This window comes from Macrobrachium nipponense, chromosome 13 (assembly GCF_015104395.2).
Source record: "Macrobrachium nipponense isolate FS-2020 chromosome 13, ASM1510439v2, whole genome shotgun sequence".
Taxonomy (NCBI): Eukaryota; Metazoa; Arthropoda; class Malacostraca; order Decapoda; family Palaemonidae; genus Macrobrachium; species Macrobrachium nipponense.
The window spans coordinates 36,605,805-36,629,561 of NC_087206.1; the positions used below are offsets into that span (position 1 = coordinate 36,605,805).

Here is a 23,757-nt window from a genome sequence, read left to right on the forward strand (position 1 = left end):
CTGGTATGTGTTAGATCATTTACCTTAGAAATAATGAACTTAAGGATTATTTCACACAGCGACACGAACTGAGCCCAGAAATAACCATTTTTCAAATTCTATCTCTTCCCTTGATATTTAATATGAAGAACTGGGATTACTACCATATATAGACCTAATGTAGACCTCCAATCAAATGAGTTTTTTTTTTTCTAAAAGCCATTTTTTTGCTAGATATGAATTTTTCATTATGGTAACAAATAAACCCTAAAATCAGGAAAAAATTTTATAAAAGAAGACGAAACAAAAATTGGAAAAAAGGGCTTCATTGATTGTTCTATAATGTCTCTTTGAGTTATATACCAAATTTCAATGCTATAGCTTTAAAAACTAAGTGAGAAGATAGATTTTGAAGGTCAATAAGTATAGTTTTGAGATATGGGCTTTCAAAGTTTTCCTTTGTATTTTTATAAAGTCAATGTCAATAAATAATGATTATTATGAATTTATATTTCTTTTTTGGGTATTAATAAACCAAAACTATGTTATTTATCATAATTTAATCATAAATGATGATCCCTTTGCTCATATATGGGAGCCTGGGGCACTGCGTCAGGCAAGATGGGGCACTCCTTCCTACCCAACTCTCTCTCTCCTTCACTAACTCAGCTTATTACAGCAAATTTTCTTCTTTTGTATGTTTGCGAGATGTTTTGGCACGATGAAATTCTTGCCGAAACAAAGATAAACACGTGAAATCAAGTGAATGTGAGAGGTGAAACTTGAACGTGTACTCTCTTTTTACAAAGACAATGTTAATAAATCATGATTATTATGAATTTCATATTCCTTTTTGGGTATTAATAAACCAAAACTATGTTATTTATCATAAATGAAGATCCCTTTGCTCAAAGACCGTAGCCTGGGGCACCCCTCCCTCTTTCTCTTCACTAACTGTGGTAATATCGCATATATTATGATATTCTGTAATCATATTAGAGCGAATTATCTTCTTTTGTATGTACCGAGATGTTTTGCTAGTCTTTTCCTCATTGGGATGATGAAATTCTTGCCGAAACAAAGATAAACATACGTAAAAGCAAGCGAATGTCAGAGGTGAAACTGGAACGTGTACAGTACAAGAGGTTTCTCCTTGCACTGAAATGTGGTAAACTAACTAATTTACCTCCTGCCACCTCATGGAAACTCTACAGATGCCATTGCTCATAATTTCTTTGACAATAATTATCAAAATTTATAATAACAGAAGAAATATTGCATTTTCTTGTACGGATCAATGTTTTTGGCTTATTGAGTTATGTTTACTAATTACCCTGTAACTACGAAAGTAAGAGGAATTTTGACAAAATATTTCGTATACATATTCTCCATTGCCATACGAACCTCCATAAATTTTTTCATGGCTTTGTATTTTTTGCCCTATACTCCCATATATAAGGGTTCTGGCTGGCCCCCTTAAAGAAATAACCTTTCCATTTTACTTTTAAGTAAGAACAACTCTTCTCTATAGCTCTCTCTCTCTTACTGAGATTTGAGAATTTTTACGGTAGATCTACTATATCTACTATATGTTTATTAATATTTTCAAATATAATGATAATAATAATAATTATTATTATTATTATCATCGAATTTTATTGCTGCATCATCTGCGTTTAACTTGTAAATAGTCTTATCTATTTTTCCAGTAATTGCTTTCACTGACCGATTAAAACTGGCGAGTATTGCGCTGATATGATTCATCAGGAGGAGTCAATTTCAGGGATATTATTGCTTACAAATTTATTTTTATCACAGTAAATAAATAAATAGATCAAGATATAAGTCGATTTTGGGGTTAGTATTCTTTTAGTAGCCAACATTTCTCTCAGTATCATCCAAGCATGTTCATGGCAGTGGGTCGGAGCAGACTGTAGATACTGTCAGGATCTACTCAATATATGTATAGTAATAGGTCAACAAGAGGTCAACCGCTCTCTGAGTTTTCATTGGTTGGTGGTGCAATGCATTCCTGCTATTGGTTGGAGAAATTTTCTTTCAAGACACTTCTCATCATTGAAGGTAGCGCTGTTGCAACCTAGCAGACAGACACCCACCCCCATGTATGGACTGGCCAAGCGCCTTAATCAAATTTTGACGCCCTACATACCAAGCTGATGTAGCCTGCGCTCTTCAATGGAATTCCTCGAAGAAATCCGGGACTCCCCAGGAACATGGACTATCACCTCCTTGGATGTAGAATCCCTCCTCACGAATGTTCCTGTCGGTGAGACCATCAATATCACTATGGACTGCATCTACAGGGACACCTCTACACCCCAGCTGAATATCCCAGAAGTATCCCTGCAGACACTCTTTGAGATATGTACGAAGAAGGCCCCATTATCCACCCATAAAGGCCAGATGTTCCAGCAAAAAGACCAAGTCACGATGGATCCCCCTCTTGGTGTCCTATTCGCCAACTTTTATATGGGTAGTTTTCTCCAATATTAGAAAACCCAGAAAATACGCAAGGTATATCGACAATATCTTTGTGCAAGCCAAGAATGAGGAAGAGGTTGAAGCTGTCTGGCACACATTCCAGCATTGCAGTTCGCTGAATTATACCGTCAAATTCAGCAATGAAGGCCAGCTCCCCTTTCTCGATGTCCTCGTCTCCAAGACCGACAATGGCCTAAGAACTTCGGTCTACACGAAGCAGACAAACTTAGGGCTTTGCCTGAATGGTGACAGCAAGTGCCCTGTGAGGTTCAAGAACACCACAGTCAGGCCTCTACATTCAGAGGGCCCTCACACACTGTTCTTCCTGGCAGGACACTCACAAAGAACTCGACCAAGTCACTCAGATGCGTGTTAATAATGGGTATCCGAATCGACTTACATATTGATAATAATGGGTATCCGAATTGACTTATTGATAAAGAAGTCTGAACAATGCTGGTTCGGTAGTATAGCGAGAGTGAGAGACCACAGCCCGACCCCTATGAGATGATCAAGCAGTATTGTAGTGCAAGAATGCACGCATGTCACTGAGGATGAGGATGCACTGAGGAAAATCATCAGAGAGAATGTGACCCCTAACGAAGTCGACAAAAAACTTGAACTCATAATTTATTACCAAAATCGACGTACCCGGGACCTTATCATGAAGAACAACCCACCCTCCCAGCAAGAGACCTCTTGAAACAGTCGAATGTAGTCTACCAATTCTTATGCCCTGTCTGTGGATGTCCCGTCTCTTACGTTGGCATGACTTCTTTGAAACTGTCCAAGAGGATTTCTTGCCACGCCTAAGGAGGAGCCATTAAAATCCATCCATGACAGCACACCCGGAAGCTATCTCCCGTGATGGTATTATCAAGAATACTAAGATAATAGGGAGGGATCCTGACCAGTGACGTTTGCGACTGCTCAAGGCACTCCTTATACAGCAAGAAAAGCCCTCATTAAATACAACACAGGAAGTGCTCTTCCTCCCCACCAACTTAAGAAGACCTGTGAGTATGAATAATAGTGCAAGTAATATCAGATCGAGCAAGTAATATCAGATCGAGCAACACCCCAAGTCAAAGAATACCAGATGAGACAAGCAGCCAATGACAATGCGAGCCGCTGTGACACAATGCCCATGGAAGTCATGCCCCAGCCTCGACGGTCTGCTATGTTGCAACAGCACGACCTTCAACAACAAGTGTCTTGAAAGAAACTTTCTTCAACCAATAGCAGGAATGCATTGTGCCACCAACCAATGAAAACTCAGCAAGAGGTCGACCCCTGCTGACCTACCACTATATATTGAGTAGATCCTGACAGTATCTACTGTCTGCTCTTACCCACTGCTGTGATCATGCTTGGATAATACTAAGAGAAACGGCCACTAGAAGAATACTAACCCCAAAATCGACTTATAGTATCTTGATCTATTTATTTAGTTACTGTGATAAAGCGATTTTGACGAAGGAAAAATCTATTTCTGGGAGTGACCTGTGTCGCCCAGTGAAAAGGATCCTGCTATCCACTCTTCTAGTATAAATACTTTCTAAATATACCAGAGAAAAAAGCTAGCATTGGTATGCAGAGGTTACTACCCTCGCGCGAGCACCCGAAGGGCGTCGGGTATAAAGTTCAGGGAGTGTGTAAGCCACTATTCACAGGTCATCTGCCATTTAGAGATTTCCTTTCCAAAATCCCGCATATGGGGTGAGCCGACCTACCAGCAACACCCTCTGCCTCCGTACCACCACTGTTGATACCTGACTCGAGCTACTTCTTCAATCCTGTTAGAAACCTTTTTGGTTAGTGACGCGCTTTTTCTTGCTCGCTATTTCTCTCGTTTTGTGCTTTTTTTCCTGATGGCCTCCTCTGAGATGTCTTCTGCACCAAAGTTGAGTACCCCAATTTATGTTTTTGTACAAGTAACTTATCCCAGAGATATATACTTAGCTATAGACTCGGGTCGTCCCGACAGAATTTCAAAACTCGCGGCACACGCGACAGGTAGGTCAGGTGATCCACCATTCCCAGCCGCTGGGTGCGGGGTCTGGAACTATTCCGTTTTCTAAGCCATAATTTCTCTGTCGGTTGAACGGACAACACCTATTGTTCGTTCCTCCATCTTGGATTTCAACTCGTTTGCCGAGAATTTGGATTGGTTTTTTGGGTGACGTATTCTGTTTTTTCTCTGGCTTTGGCATAACGACTTGTTGTGGACTGTTTTCGACTTGGGTTTTGACTACTCTTTCACGATGTCTGACGCTAAGGCTTCACCTATGTTTAGAGTTGCAGTAGGGAAGACTGTAAGGTTAGGCTGCCTAAATCGGCATTAGATCCGCATAGTATTTGCGCTAAATGCAGGGAGAATGAATGTTCTTTTATTAACACCTGTGTGGAATGCGAGAACCTTACGGAGCTTGAATGGAAGGAATTATCTTCATATGTTAGGAAGCTTGAGAGGGATAGAGTGAGGAAGGCTTCAGCTAGGTCTTCTAGTAGATCTTGCTCCTTAGAACAAGAAATTAACTCTCCATTCTAAACAATTTTCCCTTAGCCTCAGCTGCTTCTCCCTGTTCTGAATCCAAAGATTCTTCATCAGAGAGGGAAAATGTAAAAGCTTCAATTAAGAAACTTCAAGCTCAGCTACGAGCTCTAAACCAAGGTAAGAGTGGTGATAGTGACTGTGCAGTGTCCCCAGTGCAGTGGAGGGGACGTCTGACCGGTTTCCTCATTGCTCCTAGGCCTAGACCTCTTCCAAACCCCAGGACCGGGGAGGAGGAATGTCGAAAGCCGCAGGGAGGATGCAGAACATCCCCAACGGTCAGGCGTCCCTTCGGCAGATCCTGTTGTAAGTCTCAGGCTGCCTCGGATTGCCGCAGAAAAGGCGTCCTAAAGGAGTGTTTTTCGGCCTCTGACTCTTCCTCTCCTAAACGAGGATGGAGTTCGGCCTCCCGTTCGCGCCCTTTGAAGAGAGCCTGGAAGGCGCCTAAAGGAAACGCTGCTGACTCCAGCCCAGAGCGTTTTTCCCGAGGATTGGCCTTCGGGACCTAAGAGGACTAGACAAGAGGAGCCTGCTCTTCAGGATCCGACCAAGAAGTTTTTGGTGAATCTGCAAGAGCAGTTAGCGTCGCTCGTAGGCTCTTTTGCTAAGGACTCTACAAGGAGGAAGGATGTCTCGCTCCCTGTTAAGAGTTCCGCTAAGCGTCCTTCTTCGTATAGGAGAGAACTCTCACGATCTCCAGGGCGTTTATCACCTTCGTCGAGAGACTCGTCGGATAGGAGTTGTTCTCCTGAGAGAAGAGCCCTTTCGCCCTATAGGCTATCTTCCCCGAAGCGCCCTCTTAGACACAGCGCATCGAGCAGAAGTCTCGATCGGTTTAGGTACAAGGAGCCGGTAAAACCGATTTAGGTATCAGGATCCCTTGGGTCTTCAGGACCAGGAGCCAGACAGGCGCAAAGAGGCAGCAAGACGCAAGGAAGGACCGTTCAAGAGCCTCTTATGACGCTGGATTCAGGACGTCAGGTTTCTGCTAGAAGGCAGGAATCAGGACGCTATGAGCCAGGACGCCATGAGTCAGGGCGCCAGGAGTCAGGGCGCCAGGAGTCAGGTCGCAGGAGTCAGTGCGCCAGGAGTTAGGACGCCAGAAGACAGGACGCCAGGAGTACGTTAGGCGTAAGTGTTAGGGCGCCAAGAGCCTCTTAAGCGTCAGGAATCAGGACGCGGGATCTTTTCAAGCGCCCTGAATCAGGACGCCAGGAGCCTAGCAAGCGCCACGAACCCGACGAACCTAGACAACAAGAGTCTAGTAGGCACAAGAGTGTTGCCGACAGACAGGAGCCTCACTCTTCGTATAGGAGTGCTAATGTTCCGCGCTCCCCTTCTCGGGAAAGGAGTTCTTCTCCAGGGAAGAGCCAGATCACTCCAAAACGATCTCCTTCGTAGTAGATCAGTTGGACCAGGTATCGGAAGACGAAGAGCCTGTAGATGTAGCAGTTTCGGACTACAAGAGATTTCTCTTTTGCTGCTGCTAAAGGAGTTCGGAGACTCCCTTCATCCATGCGGACCCTCTTCACCAGGATCGACGGTTGATGTCCAGCACTAAAGCTCTCAAATCGTCTTCCTTCGTTAAGATGCGCCCCGCCTCTTTGGTATGAAAAAGGCTTTGAAAACTTTTTCAGAGTGGTTGACTTCCAGAAGGGAAGCGGGCAAGACAGTTTTTTTCCTGCCCTCCTTCCAAGTTAACAGGCAAACCAGGAAGGTGGTACGAGACCAAAGAGCCGATGGGGTTAGGTCTGCCTTCTTCGCTGATGCGGATTTTGCTTCCTTAGTGGACTCTGCTAGGAGGAAGTCGTTGCTGTCTGCTAAGGCGACTTAGGGCATGTGTGAGCTGGACCACCTGCTAAAGGGCATCTTTAAAACCCTAGAAGTCTTCAACTTTATGGACTGGGCGTTAGGAGCATTAGCGAAGAGAGCTCAGGACACGGACTTTGTTTCCATGGAGGAACTTTCGAGCGTCCTGGCTTGCCTGGACAGAGCGGTCATGGACGGTTCTGTGGAAGTTGCCTCTCTTTTTGGAACGGGAGTTTTGAAGAAGAGATCTTGTCTTTAGCTCTTTCTTAGCAAGAGCAGTATCACCCTTGCAAAGGACTCTCTTCTTTTTGCTCCTTTATCCCCAAACCGCACCTTTTTCCACAAGAGACGGTTAGAGAGGTTTCGAAATCTCTTACGGAGAAGGCAACTCAAGATCTCCTCACGCACTCAGCCAAGAAGTTTAGGCCGGCAGTGCGATAGAGAAGAAAGAGAGACCCTCTTTTGTTCAGCCCTTTCGAGTGCCTCCTCTTCTAGAGCCCCTCTTAGAGGTCGAAGACCAGAGAGAAAGAGTAGACCACTAGAAGGTCCTTCGGGAAGTCTAGATGAACAGCAAGTCCTCCAGACGAAAGTAGGCGCCAGGCTACTCCACTTTGCCAAAGTCTGGGCGCAGAAGGGAGCGGACTCCTGGTCCCTCTCTATCCTGAAAAAAGGATACTTGATCCCCTTCAGGGAAATTCCTCCCTTGACGACAACCCCAAGGGAGTTGACCGCCAGATACTCGGATCCGGTCCGAAAGCTTGCTATGTTGCAAGCAGTGGAACAGATGATTTCCAAGGAAGCGGTAGAACTGGTTCAAGATCTCCACCTCCCAGGATTCTACAATCGGCTTTTCCTGGTACCGAATAGCATCGGGGGGATGGAGACCAGTTCTAGACGTCAGTGCCCTGAATTTCTTTGTCTTGAAGAAGAAATTTTCAATGGAGACGTCTTCCTCTGTTCTATCTGCTCTTCGTCCAGGGGACTGGATGGTGTCCCTGGACCTTCAGGATGCGTATTTCCATGTGCCAATTCATCCGGCAGCAAGGAAATATCTGAGGTTCATGTTCCAAGGGAAAGGGAAAGTGTTCCAGTTCCGAGCGATGTGCTTCGGACTTTCGACTGCCCCTCAAGTCTTTACGGACATCATGAAGAATGTAGCTTATTGGCTACATCTGGAAGGGATCAGGATCTCGTTATATCTGGACGATTGGCTAATAAGAGCCCAATCGGAGAAAAAATGTCTGGAGGACCTTTTAGTACTCTAAAGTTGACAAAGTCCTTAGGACTTTTAGTAAATCACGAGAAATCCATGCTGACTCCCCAGCAAAGTATTGTCTATCTGGGGATTCAGATGGATTCTCGGGATTTTCTAGCGTATCCTTCCCAGGAAAGGAGAGAACGCTGCCTAGAAAAGGTGTCAGTCTTCTTAAGGAAAGAACGTTGTTCCGCGAGGGAATGGATGAGCTTGCTGGGGACCCTCTCCTCGATGGAACAGTTCGTTTCCTTAGGAAGACTTCACCTACGACCCCTTCAATTTTATCTGAAGGAGAAGTGGGATTGGAAGTCCAACAATCTGGGAGAGACTTTTCCAATCTCGAAACGGATCAAGGAGAATATCCGTTGGTGGTTAGATCCACAGAAACTAAGCAAAGGAATCTCCCTTCGCTTACAGAACCCGCGCCTAGCGTTGTTTGCAGACGCATCAGATTCAGGGTGGGGAGCGACCCTAGGTTTCGCAAGAAGTGTCAGGCATTTGGGAAGGAGAACAAGTGTCCTGGCACATCAACAAGAAAGAGCTAACAGCCATTCATCTAGCTTTGGTTCATTTCGAAGAACAGGTCTCAGGTCTGGGGATTCAGATTCACTCGGACAACACAACAGCCCTCGCGTATATAAAGAAGCAAGGGGGGACATTCATTTTCCCTGTACGAATCAGCAAAGGATCTGCTGATTTGGGCACAGGAAAGGAAGATCTCTCTCCTCACAAGGTTTGTACAGGGAGAGAAAAATGTCCGGGCAGATCTGTTAAGCAGAAAAGAACAAGTCCTACCCACGGAATGGACTCTCAATCCTCAGATTTGCCAACAACTTTGGCATCTGTGGGGAAGGCCCAATATAGACCTGTTCGCGACCAACAAGAATCACAGATTAGAAACCTATTGCTCCCCGATCTCGGACCCTCAAGCAGTAGCAGTAGACAGCTTTCTCCTAGATTGGACGGGCTTGGACGCGTACGCCTCCTCCTTTCAAGATAGTAGGAGAAGTGTTGAGGAAGTTCGCTTGCTCGGAAGGAACAAGAATGACCCTCATCGCTCCCTTTTGGCCGGCTCTCGATTGGTTCACAGAGGTGCTGGAGTGGTTAGTGGATTTTCCAAGATCGCTTCCACTAAGGAACGATCTTCTCAAACAACCCCACTTCGACAGGTTTCACAAAAAAAACCTCCCCGCTCTAAGTCTGACCGCCTTCAGACTGTCGAAGGACTTGTCAGAGCAAGGGGCTTTTCACGAGAAGTGGCGAAGGCTATTGCAAGAGCCAGAAGAGTCTCCACTTCTAAAGTATATCAGTCGAAGTGGGAGTTGTTTAGAAGATGGTGTAGGGAAAAGAAAATATCCTCCTCCAGTACCTCTGTAACTGAAATCGCAGATTTTCTCTTATATTTGAGAAAAGACTGTAACCTGGCAGTTTCAACAGTGAAGGGTTACAGAAGTATGCTGGCCTCAGTTTTTCGACATAGAGGAATAGATCTGACAAACAATAAAGATCTTCATGACCTTATAAGGTCTTTTGAGACCACGAAAGAACATGTAATCAAGAAGCCTAGCTGGAACTTGGATGTGGTCCTCAAGTTCCTAATGTCGGAAAAATTCGTACCGTCTCACGCAGCTTCGTTTAGGGACTTAACAAGAAAGTCTTTATTCCTTTTTGCGTTAGCAACAGCCAAGAGAGTGAGCGAGTTGCAAGCTTTGGAAGGTAAAGTGGGGTTTAAGAAAGATTCAGCGATTTGCTCCTTTCAACCACTTTTTTTAGCGAAAAATGAAAATCCCTCAAAGCCTTGGCCAAGAAGCTTTGAGATAAAAGGAATATCTTCATTAACAGGAAGAGAACTAGAAAGGACTTTGTGTCCAGTCAGGGCACTCAAGTTCTACCTGGAGAAGAAGAAGTTGCTGAAAGGTACAGAAGAAAGTCTTTGGTGCTCTGTAAGAGATCCGAAAAGAGCGATTTCTAAGAACGCCCTTACATTCTTCATAAAAGATGTAATAAGGGAAGCTCACCTTAAATGCGAAGAAGAGCATTTCCAGGTTCTCAGAGTGAGAGCTTCATGAAAGTGAGAGCCATAGCTACGTCGATGGCATTTCACAAAACATGGTCGCTTCAGGCTCTTATAGAGTCGACATATTGGAAGATGTAATTCGGTGTTCGCCTCGAATTACCTAAGAGATGTTAAAATTTCGTACGAAAAAGTGCTTTGCTCTGGGAGCGTATGTTTCGGCGAATTCAGTGCTGGAGAAGGGCTGAGGCTAATCCTTCCTATTTAGTTTTAAGGCTTAAATTACTGTTTATTGGTGGTTGTTTTATTGGTTAATTGTCAGAGGGAATAGGGACCCTCTTACAATTCATAGATTGTAACAAGACTAACATGGTCAGGTGATCGGGATTGGCTTCAGTGCTCTTTGTGATTTGTTTAATAACCTTAACTCTGTCATGTAAGAGGGCGAGTCTCCATTGATATGACAAAAGGTCAAGGCTCTACCATGTAAGTGGGTCAGCCCCCATTGGTACGATCAGTATAGGCTCTGTCGCGTAAGCGGGCTAGCCCCCATTGACACGATCCAAAGAGTTATTCAACCATAGGTTCATTCCTCGTTGAAACTCTTGAGGCAAGCAGACTCATCGACAGTAGTCATGAAGTCTTCAGCCCAATAAGGTAGGAACTATGGATTATGTTATCCAAGAACATAGGTTGTTTTTTCCCTGTTTTTTAATGTATTTAGTTAAGTATTATTTTGTTTTTAGCTGTCTCTTGCCCGCCACCAAGGGTGCCAATCAGCTAAGTATATATCTGCTGGGTAAGTTACTTGTACAAAAATGATATTGTTAAGATACAATAAAGTTTTGTACATACTTACCTGGCAGATATATACGATTAATGGCCCACCCAGCCTCCCCTCAGGAGACAGGTGTAAGAGAAATTATGGCTTAGAAAACGGGAATAGTTCCAGACCCCGCCACCCACAGCGGCGGGAATGGTGGATCACCTGACCTACCTGTCGCGTGTGCCGCGAGTTTTGAAAAATTCTGTCGGACGACCGAGTCTATAGCTAAGTATATATCTGCAGGTAAGTATGTACAAACTTTATTGTATCTTAACAATATCATTTTTCCATAAATTAGGTTGTTTTGGGCCTCTGAGGTTTGCCACGGCCCCGCATAAAGAATTGAGTGAACGAGGCATCACCCGCCATCTTGAGTGTCGCGAGCAAGGACGCGTGGGATCGGGTACATTACTCTGCTTTAAATGACGATAAAATTCTATCATTATTTTAAAAGTACCCGATTCCTCTGTCTCATATCCATACTAATTTTAAACTGCGTCAGATCAGCAGTATCGCCCACATCTTATTCATTAGTATCGCGGGGTCTAAACTTGAGATATAATTTAGGTAGAGCACTGCTAGCGCTCCCTCCCCTTAACTCGTGGGCGCTTACGTGCGGTCTCGACGTTTTCTTAAGATATTAGTATCCTATTATTTCATATAGACATAGTCTATGTTACCGTACCGAGTATGAGAGAAGGAGCTTTCAGTTTTACGATATTACCGCTATTATCATTATTGCATGGACATTGTCTATGAAATCTTGTCGAGAGAGAGAGAAAGCTGATAGTTCTCTCTCTCTCTCTCTCTCTCTCTCTCTCTCTCTCTCTCTCTCTCCAATGAAAAGTTTTTCATATATTATGATTATGTCAAAATTGTCATTATGTCAATTTAAATAGATGTGTATACTAGTATCCTACACGAATAAATCTTGTCAATATACTAGTGGTTAATTCACTGAAGAGGTGAAGGAGTTGCCACCCAACATTGGGTCAAATATTAATATGGATAGTTAACTGGATGTAACCATTACTCCCATATAATTTCCGTATGAATTTGAAGCTCCTTCATTGAAGGATCTATCCTCCTCAATATTCTGAAACTAGTGAATTCGCGTTCAGTTAGTTAAGTCGAGGTCTCGGTCCTTATAATGGGTTATGATGAAATTTATCCTGAGGTGCCGTATCATTCGCGATATTAGTCAATCAGGCGATTACATACCAGTTACTTTATGTTAACGTTTCTATTAACATTTGCAACTCTTCCATAATACCTCTTAATTAACTATTTATACATTTGTATAAATAGTTAATAGTAGTAGGCTATACCTCTCGGTCGAGGGACTCCCTGTGGCTGTGTTACTAACCCTGTTGAGCCATGAGCCCAATCGCACTATCACTAGGACAAAAGGGATCGAGACTCCAAGTATGTCACGGGGGCAAGATCGTACAGTGAATAGCTCCGAACCCTTGCGGTACCAACGGAGTGTGACTCACCCTCACCTCTGCCACCGGAGCTCCCGGTAAACCTTTGGTTGACCGGTTTCAGTTCTCGGAGTCTTAGTAGACACCTACGCTTACACGTAACCCTCCGGTCCAGCCGGATCTACAGAGTTTAGGTCTTCCCTCCTCATAGTCAGGCGGATTTAGGTTAGCAAGTACTAGGCCTACATGGAATCCAAGGATGATATCTGGTACGAACAATTAACTGCTAGATGAGAACTAATCAGTGAATTACATGCAAATTACATGCTTGTTCTAAGAACTAGGCATGTGCTTAGCATTAAGATACGCATGATATTGATTATCAATGAGTAATTCATGAACTTACCTAGCCTTAAGTTCTGTATCCTCCTATGGGATGTTGCTCATTAATAATTTCCCTTATAGCATGCACCGTGTGCTATGACATGGTACTGATACTTGTCAGTGACCAGGTAAGAAATGGGACTGCCTCTCTTAGTGATTTTCAACAGATAAATTGTATCATACCAGCAACTTGTTCATTATAACTTATCTTTATGGCGGGGAAGTTAATTCCTTCTCTTCCTCGATAGTCGGATGAGGACAGCTGCCAGAAGGTCAAGACAGACCTGAAACATTGGGTCTCTGGCTACGGCTACATCCTGAACGCTAACCTGGGGACCCTTCTCTTCAAAGGCTCGCCGACGGCTTCGGTCCAGCCCGCTCTGGCGGCCCCGGTCATCGCCGCCATCCGTGCTCAGACCAGCTCCATTCCGGACGAACCGGAGTTGCTGGTAGACGTGGCTGCTATAAGCATCCACACTGAACCCATGGTCCTGGGAGAGCAGGTAATTGGTGAGGTGAGTGAGGCAGAGAGCCTTCTCAGCCCTATTCCTTCTTCAACCTCTTCTTTCCGGGGCTTCACTAAGTCCACCCCTTCTTGGGACAGTTCACGGTCTGTCCGTCCCAAGGAGAAGTCCATAAAAGCAAAATCCCTACCCAAGGGATCAAAGCCGACTCCGCCAGCGGCAACTGAGTCGTCTCCAGCCCCGAGGCCGTTGACTTCTTATAATAAGTCAACCGCTGCCAAGGATTCTCCCCTTCAAAGGGATCGAGATCTAAGTCCGCAAAATCAAAGGCGGCAGAGTCCGGCATAGACCATGACGTGCTAGCTAACCTTCTGATGTCGAAGGTTAGAGACACAGTCGATGAAAGGTTTGAGTCCTTGCGACGCGCTTCTGGACCTGAGATCTCCGGCCAGTCAGTTTCTGACATTGTGGCCGAGCAGATAAAACCTATAAAGGAGTTGATGCAATATCCCTGAAATTGACTCCTCCTGATGAATCATATCGGCGCAATACCTGCCAGTTGTAATGGCAGAGAAAGCAATTATTAGAAAAATAGAGAAGACTATTTACAAGCTAAATGCAGTTGATGCAGCAATATCTTTCAACAGTACTTGTTTGAAAGAAGGTCTCCTTCCAAATAATAATAAGAGTAATATAACTGTAAAAACAAAATGATGCATATGAAGAATTCTTTCCCTCATTTTTCTTTTTAACTCCACGGAAGCTCAAAATCCAGAGCTGTCAAATATGTCAAGTAATGTGACAGGAAGAATATGGTTGCCAGATTAGCGATCAATAATTGTTACGTAATTCTCTCTCTCTCTCTCTCTCTCTCTCTCTCTCTCTCTCTCTCTCTCTCTCTCTCTCTCTCTCTGCATATGTAATCTTCACACTCTCCTCTACTTTTACCAACCATTTATTGATTTTTTTAAAGGTAATGTATTAAGCTAACTTTTAATGGGAAAATGGGAATTACAGTAACTTTAATTTCATTTAAAAGTTAGCATAATACGTACTCTCTCTCTCTCTCTCTCAGTTAGCAGTAGCGTAGATAGAAACAAACTGAGAGGAACAGAATAAAGAATTTCTTAAAAGTGTTAAATAAGACATATTTTTACCAATCTTGTATTTCTCTTTTTATGGGTAATGTATTAAGCTAACTTTTAAATGAAATTACAGTAACTTTAATTTCATTTAAAAGTTAGCATAATATTTAGGGAGCATGATTAGGGTCATATTTAGAGTTCAAACTCTAGAAGTAACCATTTATTAGCATTTTTAGAGACCGTGCCAAACTTATGTAAAAATTCCCCTTGCACAAGGGTGTAGATGTGCAGAAATTACTCATTTATGTTGGGAAAAGGTTACAAAAGCCCAAAATAAGGATTGTTCAACAAAGGAATTTATTCCTCATTATTTATCCAATGGTTCCCACCAAAACTAATTGACTGTTATTAGGCAACTCATGGAGTCACTGTCTTGGATTATTCAGCCACAGAAATTGAAAGATTTCCAATAACATGTTATCCTTCAACCACAGTCCCCTCTGAACTTATACATACAATGTCACATTCCTATTGATATATGGGGTTGATACAAAATTCGGGAATAACACATCAGTTGTTTATTATCTTACCCCATTTTTTTCTTCGTCAAAGCAAGTTGGTTATTAGAGTCTAATCTAATGCCAATATATCATCTGTCTACACTTCTCAGATTTAGGAAGGATAGTTTTCAAGTTTAACATAGTCCTGCTGACAGAAAAAAATAAGTGTAGCCATCAACGAAGAATCGATGACATAATAAGATTTATCATGCAGCCATATTATTATTTTACAAAACTATATAACTTACAAAATGAATTCCTATCAGCATTCTTAAGAAATTAAGGCAAATAGGCATAACATTGAGAAGTCATTACAGCAAATGTAGCTTAGACTTCTCACATTTATATGCCATCACTAGGCATAAATCATGGCAATATTGGTGCACATTCAAAATCACATGGCTATGAAGTAAGTGTATCTAATTGTAGGGTGATTTTTACAGATTGGTCATGAGGTCATTTTTGTTTGAGCTATTCATGACGTGGCTCAAAATGTAATCTTGTAGGTTGCTTAAGGCTGTAAATGGTAAATGTTACAAGAAATTGACCAAGCAATTTCACAAGTTAATCAATGTTTTTGGGTTTTCTTCATGAATTAGATAAGAACTCATTAAGAGCTGTGATAACCTATAATATATACATAATTTATCGTTATTATATGGAATTATCCATATCATTTTAATTTGCTGTATAAAAACTCTCCTGCAAGCTCACTATGAACACACTGAAACTGAATCATAGTGTTCTGTGAGGTCAAGCTGCTGAGAATTAAGACAAAGAAAGCCATTCATAAAAAGTTAATGACTTCGGCAAACTTCATCTAAACCCGTGTGGGTGGAAGTTGGTGCTGTATGGCTAACTTGGAGTATCATTTTTACTTTGTCTGTTAGTTTAGAGCTTGGGTAAAATAACTTACTCTTTTATATTTTTCATAGCTCATTTCTCTGTAAATATATCCCCATTATCATGAGGCTATTATATACAGCGATTTACGTAAATAAAGGAAATGCAAATGAAGAAACAGGGCATAAATTGCTCCAGCCAATCACGACTGCTGTTACAATATGAAGACGCTTCACATAGGAAAAGATAAACAAAGACCTGCCGTGTTACCATAACTTTCTGATACAATAGGAACTATTGGGTGAAGGTAGCTGTATTGAAATTCCTGGAGGGAACTGTACATTATTTCTTATGGAAAAAGATTATTTGGTAACTCAATTTAGGCACTTGTCTTACATTCTGGAACCATCTCACGATAAGTCACAAAGTATTACGTACTGTTTAATGGATTTTGTTTGTGCAAATGTAATTTTTTGCAAACTAATATTTTTATACTAGTCCACCACTACTAATGCAAGCTCCTTTTCTCTCAACCGTTCTGATATCTTGCAGCTCATGAATCATATGATATGAATAACAGTGGTTACCGGCTGCTTGAGACATGGGATATCTGCCTACTTATTTGCAGTGATGCCAGCTGATTTTTTTTTTTTTTTTTTTTTTTTTTTTGCAGAGGGACATTTTTTTTTTTCTTTTTCTTTTTTTGTAAGAGTCACAGAAGCATTAGGGGTGACTTTGTAACATGTAAAAGGGCTAATATGAGTAATATTTGTATGAAAATGTTAGTTTTCTTTTTATAGAATTAAGTTGCTCTGATGTTGTTTAACTCCTCTCTTTTACTGATCTTTTTAAAACTGAAACTTTTTCTAACCTTTGTGTACTGTATATGATGAGTATATGACCTGGCTCTATCTTATTTGTTGTTTATATAGCTTTTGGGTTATTAATATTTCTAAATATTTATCTTTTATCTCTCACAGGAGAACAGAATAGCCGTTGCGTGGAAAAGCTTATATTTCTTAGGACTGGCAGCTGCTTGTCAAGAGAGCGTATGTATAGTTAATAGAGGTGGTTTTATATAAGTTTAGTTGGGCTGTCATGAAAAATTATTTTAACTTTTCTATAAATGCAGTTTTGATGATATATCAGAATTAGTATGTAGTAATTGATGTTACACAAAGAAAAACCATTATCTTATCCATATTGGATAATCAGAGTCTTTATTATTTCTATTTAGTAAGGAAGCCAATAATTGTATTGATTCTGTGGTATCTAAGAGAATCATACCGAGTTTGTGCTTTTTCAAGCTTTTGCTGGCTGCATTTTGCATAGCTTTAAATTCCTCATAACAGATTAATATTGTTTGTTGAATATGGATGATTTAGTTAAAAAAATATATTTATATGGTAGAATGTTTGTTTTAGTAGTTACTGATTAAATAAGGGGCTTTTATCACTCTTCTGTTAAGCATCATTGTAGTCTTTCATATTTTCTCCTTGTTTGATAAACCAAATCTTGTTTTCTTGGATTTATCTATCAAGATCTGATTTTCCATAGAATTATTTTCTTTTGCTCACTGTGCTCTCTTTCATTTAACTTCAAATGTTTATAGGCAGTTCTAGTTACAGAGCGAGTTCCATCAGGAAGTGTAAAACTCACAAACTTGACCAAATTTACCAAATAACAGTTTTAATACTACTTTATACTCTTTTTGGAACTGGTAATAAGTCTGACTTTGAGATCTACCATAAAAAGTGCAAAACCATTTGTTATTCTCAATGTGGCTAGAAATTGCATGCTTTGAGGTATTATATACTAATAATTTGATCATGTACTTTGATGTTTTTCATACCTTCAGTTTGGGACTTAACCAATTTTAGAAAGTACTTCATCAGTATTGGTCATTTTACAAGGTAACTAAAGTTGTCAATTTTAGAAGGTGCTTCATCAGTGGTGGTCATTTTACAAGGTAACTGAAGTTGCCAATTTTAGAAGGTACTTCATCAGTGTTGGTCATTTTACAAGGTAACTAAAGTTATCGTTTGCTTAATGCAAGGGTGGAGGAATAGAAAAGTGAATAATGTTAGTACATGATTGTCATTTATACATCAGAGTTAGTTCAGGAAAAAACACTCAAAACAGTAACATGGGTATCCATGGCCAGTTCTTGAAATAACCAAAGCAGCTAGGTTGCTGACAACAGTTATGAAGTTGGGAACTTGCAGTGTTCATTCATATCCCAGAGATGCTTTCTAAGTACGTAAATATAAAATTTCATGTTTGCGTGTCCCACTCTAGCAGCAGTGATCCTTGTGAAAGCTATACGTAATCTCATTTTGTTGAAGTAAGTATTACAAAAAATGTGAAGAAAAAGACAAAAGGCAAATGTTTTCATAGCAAAATCTATGCCTCTACGGAAGGAATAACTGAAAATGGTAAACATGTCACTCCAGCAAATAAGTAAAAAGGAATACTTTACTTGAAGTGATTCTGGTGTTACCAGTGTTGTAGTTCATATTATGAAAATAGGCATAATAGACGAGTTTTCAATAATCGTGTAATAGAGAGCTGTACTAAATATCATTGACCTGCAACTGCCAAAACTTGTGAATTTTTATATTTGAGTATTCTGAACTACCATATTTTAAAAATGCACAACAGATATTTTGTACTCATACTAATAGTTACAGAAAAGTAAATAGTTAACATACATCTGGTTAAAGAATGAATATCATAGATTTTTAATTTGGTTAATTGTAGAAGATTCATAAACATAAACAGTAGTCTGGAAGCATTCCATAAGCTCTGTCAAGCCCTTTTGATAGAAAGACATTACTATTTCCAAAGTTCAGAGACAGACTGCTCCAATAAGAAAGATGTTATATTTTGTATGCTATAGTAAGCAGAATTTGAGGTGGATTCTTTTGAAGTGTAAGATGTAGGTAACCTTGAAGGTGAAATCATTATGGTTCAATTTATAGCTTGGGTAATTTCCAATTCTTTTGTAAACCAATTATTGATTTGTTTCCTCTTTAATTTTTATTTTGTAGAACACTGCTGTCTCTGTGGTTCGTGTTTGACTTAATGCTTATTGGTTATAACTGTGTACAGTATTTCCATTTATAGTTTATGGTTATGTGCTAACCTTGGAACAACATGCTACCTCATACAAATTAAATTTTCATTGATTAACAAATGCTATTTGCATGTTTGAATAAATGAATAAATGGAATGTACACTGTTTGCCAAACTATGAACCAGATCACACTATTTAGTTATTATCCAGTAAATTTTCTTGTACAAACTAAGTTTCTCTTTTGAGTTTTTCTCTCTGTAGTATTGTTGTAAAATATATGTTTACTTACTGTAAAAAGAGCATTGTTATTTTAAATGAAATGCAGACCCCTGTCTTTGCAGCTCAGTGCCCTCATTGCAGTTTGTAGATTAAATTCCGTGTCTCAGTACTTGTAAGATTGTTTATGTTGAAGTTATTGCTGATGAGGGTTCTAATGGTGGCTTCAATGAAACCCAGCTGTGTAGTTTGTAAAGGATATGTAACACAAGAACATTTTAGGTATGCAATAGTATATTGTAACCAAAATTACCAATTAAGCAGTTCTAATCTTGAAATTGGTTCCTTTAGCAGAATCATTGGATATGTACTTAGATTCAGTGTAAAGATATGTTTTCATCGTTGAAAAATTTATCTCGGAGCTAGTGAACACCAGTATAGAGGTTGTGATCACCCATATAATTTCAGCTGGAAGAGGTGTGTAACAGTATGGTAAGCATTATATGTGCTTCCTCCATTATAGAAACATTATGATTGTTGTGTGTGTGAACTGCTCTAGTTATTCTGGACAGTTTAAATATTTCCTACATAAGACTGATGACATTTTCACTTATGTAAAAACAGTGTTGCTCTGAACATGGTATACTCAACTCATAATGGTGTAATTTTTCTGTGTATTTTTAGGTAATTGCCTAAATTCATTTATACCAACCCTACAATACTTAGGTTAGATATTTCGTACTTGTAACCAGTGTCTATTTTGTTACTGTTACAATGCAACAGTTTATTCTTAGAATAATAATAGAATGGTATACAGGCAGCCCCTGGTTACTGACAGGGGTTCCACTCCTTGGGGGCTTGATGGTAACTGAAAATCGTTGCTAACCAAAATTTATAAGTCTTTAGGCATCACAATCCACCGCTGAAGTCACAGCCATACAGATGGCTCTTGATATGATATCTGAGGCAAAAGAAAGTGTCTCTGTTATTTTCAGTGACTCACATAGCGCTATAGATGCTGTAAGACAGTATAAATCAGTAAACCAAATAGTGCAGGAAATACAAATAAAAATTCATCAACTCCTCCAGTCAGGATTATCAATAGAAATATGTTGGATCCCAGCACACGTGGGAATAAAAGGAAATGAAAATGCAGACTCAGCTGCCAAATCAACCTGCACTATCCCTCCAACAATTACACATGCCCCAGTGTCAGACTGGGTAACATCTGTTAAACCATTGATTTACCAGGATTGGCAAAGAGAATGGGCCTCAGTGTCAACAACAAATAAACTTAAAAACATAAAAACTGAAGTGTATGCATGGAGGACATCCTCACAGGAGGAAAGATCAAAAGAGGTGATCCTAACAAGGCTCCGTATAGGACACACAAAATTCTCAACACCACATGCTGACCCAATAAAGTGTAACAGATGTCAAACACCCCTGACAGTACAGCATTTACTTATTGAGTGCCCAAATTGGACCCAGCAAAGATCTATTTATCTACGAAATTCAAAAATTAAAAGTATTCTTGCTAAAAGCAAAGATTTTTCAATGAATAACATCATAATTTTTTTAAATAAGACAGGTTTCTCAAATAAAGTCTATTATTTTTCGTTTTTCAACTATTATTATTATTTTTGTTCTCAGGATTAATCCCTGAGAACCAGCCTGAGAAGATTCTACTTGAGACTCAGAGGTCTAGAAAAACTAACCCCTATTAAAAATAATAATAACCACAATCCATCTCACGAATGATGCCTTAGACAGTGTCATGGCCAGATTTTTTGCCCTGATATGTGATAACACTTTTATGAAATTGTGGAATTTCATTTGCCTAATCCTTTACTATGGTTTGCGTGGTAGTTCTACAAAGTTTTAATGTCAGATTTGATGAACTTACAGGTAAATCTTGGCCTAGAATGAGAGAAAAAAGTTACCTTTTTCAGAATACTAATGTTTCCTCCATCTCTATATTTATCATATCTTCTTGTTAAATAAGTTAAAAAAAGCAAAAGAGAATGATAAAAGTATCGTTAGTAACACAATTCTTGCTTAAATGCTATAGCCATAAACAACTGAACAAAAACAGTTGTTTTGCTATAACAAGTGAACCAAATTTGATACCATCAATATTTTGCTTGCATTTCAGCCAATGTAACAATCAATTACATAAAACCATTGTATAATAAATACACTGCCAAATTTTGCAAAGCTGCAATAGCGGGAAAAATTTGATCTTGGAGGATTTATGTGTCAAGCATACCTTCAAATACATCTGTGAAGGATATGGCAAAAGATGAAGAAAATAAATGGTAAATATGTAAGACTTTCTAGAAGTGCAATATACCAAGATGGGAAAACATATCACCCCATATGAAATATCAAATATAATAGGAAAACATCTTGAGAACATAAGTGCTTACTCTAGTCTGGATGCACATTTTCAAGCCATAAGAAAACTGAAAGAAAATGTCATAGTCAATTTTGAAACTCTTGAAGACTTGGAGTTCAATCACACCTTGTGTCGTCCTTCGGCCCCAGGTCATGACAGGATTTCATTTGAGATGATACAAAAACTTGCCCCAATAGCCAAATCATATTTACTGAAATTTTATAACAGCATTTGGCTGAAGCGTGTTTTCCCTGACAAGTGGAAATATGCTATTATTATTCCTATAAATAAACCAGGAAAAGATGCAATTAATCCATCTAATTACAGTCCAATACCTCTCACAAGTTTGAAAAAATGGTCAATGGACGACTAATATATGTTGTTATCAAGGAATCCATACTAACTCCAACACAAATAAGTTCAATAGCTTGTTGGTCAACCCTAGATCCCCTAACATATCTAGAGGACCATATCAGGAAGGGCTTTGATCAGAAAAAATTGATAGCAGCTGTCTTTTTTTATATAGAGAAAGCATATGACACAATGTGGAGATTTAACATCATGCAAAAACTTCACTTAGTAGGGTTACGGAGTCACCTGCCAATTTTTATTAAAAACTTTCTTATGGGCAGAACTTTCCAGACAGAGTAGAAAATTTGTATTCAGAATACCTTAATTTAGAAGAAGGACTTCCTCACGGCAGTTTCCTGAGTTGTACTTTGTTTGCCTTGGCAATTAACCCTCTTACGCTGACTGGACGTATTTTACGTCGACATTTTTTGTCTCCCGTGTACCGACTGGACGTATTTTATGTTGACTTACAAAAGTTTTTTTTTAAATTCGCGAAAAATACTTATAGGCCTACCAGCCTAAAACTTTTGAATCACACGCCTTGGGGGATGCTGGGAGTTCACGGATCAAGGTGTTGTTTTGTTTACAATCGTTACGCAGGCGCGCAAGCGCGAATTTCTTTCTTGCCGCACTAAAAAGTATCTGGGACACATCTCTGAAATTATTTAGTCACTTTGACATAATTTTTGTACCATTGTAAATTAGCTGTTACATGAAGTATTATATATGAAAATGTGTGCATTTTTATGTAGAATACAACAATAAAATACTCATGATTGTAGCTTTTATCAGTTTTGAGATATTTTCATATAAATAACGATAATTGCCAAAATTTCAACCTTCGGTCAACTTTGACTCCACCGAAATGGTCGAAAAACACAATTGTAAGCTAAAACACTTATATTCTACTAATATTCAATCATTTAACTTAATTTTGCAACTAATTGGAAGTCTCTAGCACAATATTTCGATTTATGGTGAATTTATGAAAAAACTTTTTCCTTACGTCCGCTCGGTAACTCTTCCGAAAAAAATCATACACGCGATTGTGGTAATGTTTGCACCATTTTAAAATTAGCCGTTATATAAAGTTTTATATATGGAAATGTGCGCAATTTCACGTAGAATACAACATAATACAACCCATGGTTGTAGCTTTTATCAGTTTTGAAATATTTTCATTTAAATAACGATAATTGCCAAAATTTCAACCTTCAGTCAACTTTGACTCTACCGAAATGGTCGAAAAACGCAATTGTAAGCTAAGACACTTACAGTCTAGTAATATTCAAGCATTTACCTTCATTTTGCAACAAATTGGAAGTCTCTAGCACAATATTTAGATTTATGGTGAATTTATGACAAAAATAACTTTCTTTACGTCCGCGCGGTAACTCTTCCGAAAAAATTATACGTGCGATTGTGGTAATGTTTGCACCATTTTAAATTAGCCGTTACATAAAGTTTTATTTATGAAAATGTGCGGAATTTCATGTAGAATACAACAAAAAATAATTGAAGGTTGTAGCTTTTCTCATTTTTGAAATATTTGCATATAAATCACGATAAATAGAAAAAAAAACCACGTTCGGTCAACTTTGACTCTACCGAAATGGTCGAAAAACGCAATTGTAAGCTAAAACTCTTACAGTCTAGTAATATTCAGTCATTTATCTTCATCTTGAAACAAATTCGAAGTCTCTAGCAAAATATTTAGATTTATGGTGAATTTAAAAAAAAAAAATATTTCCTTCCCTCCGCGCGCGGATTCTCCGCCACAAATCTCCGAAATGTGTACGCCCCATTCTCAGAATATTTGCTCCGTTTCATATTAGGCATTTCATAGAGTTTTATATATGAAAATGTGCGCAATTTCATGTAGAATCAAACGAAAAATATTTGAAGGTTGTAGCTTTTCCTATTTCCGAAATAATTGCATATAAAAAATATATATATAAAAAAATTCGACATTCGGTCAACTTTAACTCGTCAGATGTGGTCGAAAACTGCAATTGTA

General features: G+C 39.6%; 1 protein-coding gene across 2 annotated transcripts in view; it reads left to right on the forward strand.

Annotated features, from left to right (window-relative positions):
* The window catches only part of LOC135225744 (pleckstrin homology domain-containing family A member 3-like), a 223,533-nt gene that overhangs the window by 145,177 nt on the left and 54,599 nt on the right, over positions 1-23,757 (forward strand). The window contains exon 7 of one of the 2 annotated variants that reach the window (XR_010317082.1): positions 16,680-16,748. Coding sequence is in view for 1 of the 2 variants with exons in the window: in XM_064265139.1 (XP_064121209.1) it covers positions 16,680-16,692 (13 nt within the window). In the remaining variant the exon portion in view is untranslated. Of the gene's footprint in view, positions 1-16,679; positions 19,985-23,757 lie in introns of those variants that run through there. The other variant, XM_064265139.1, reaches the window with a different exon arrangement.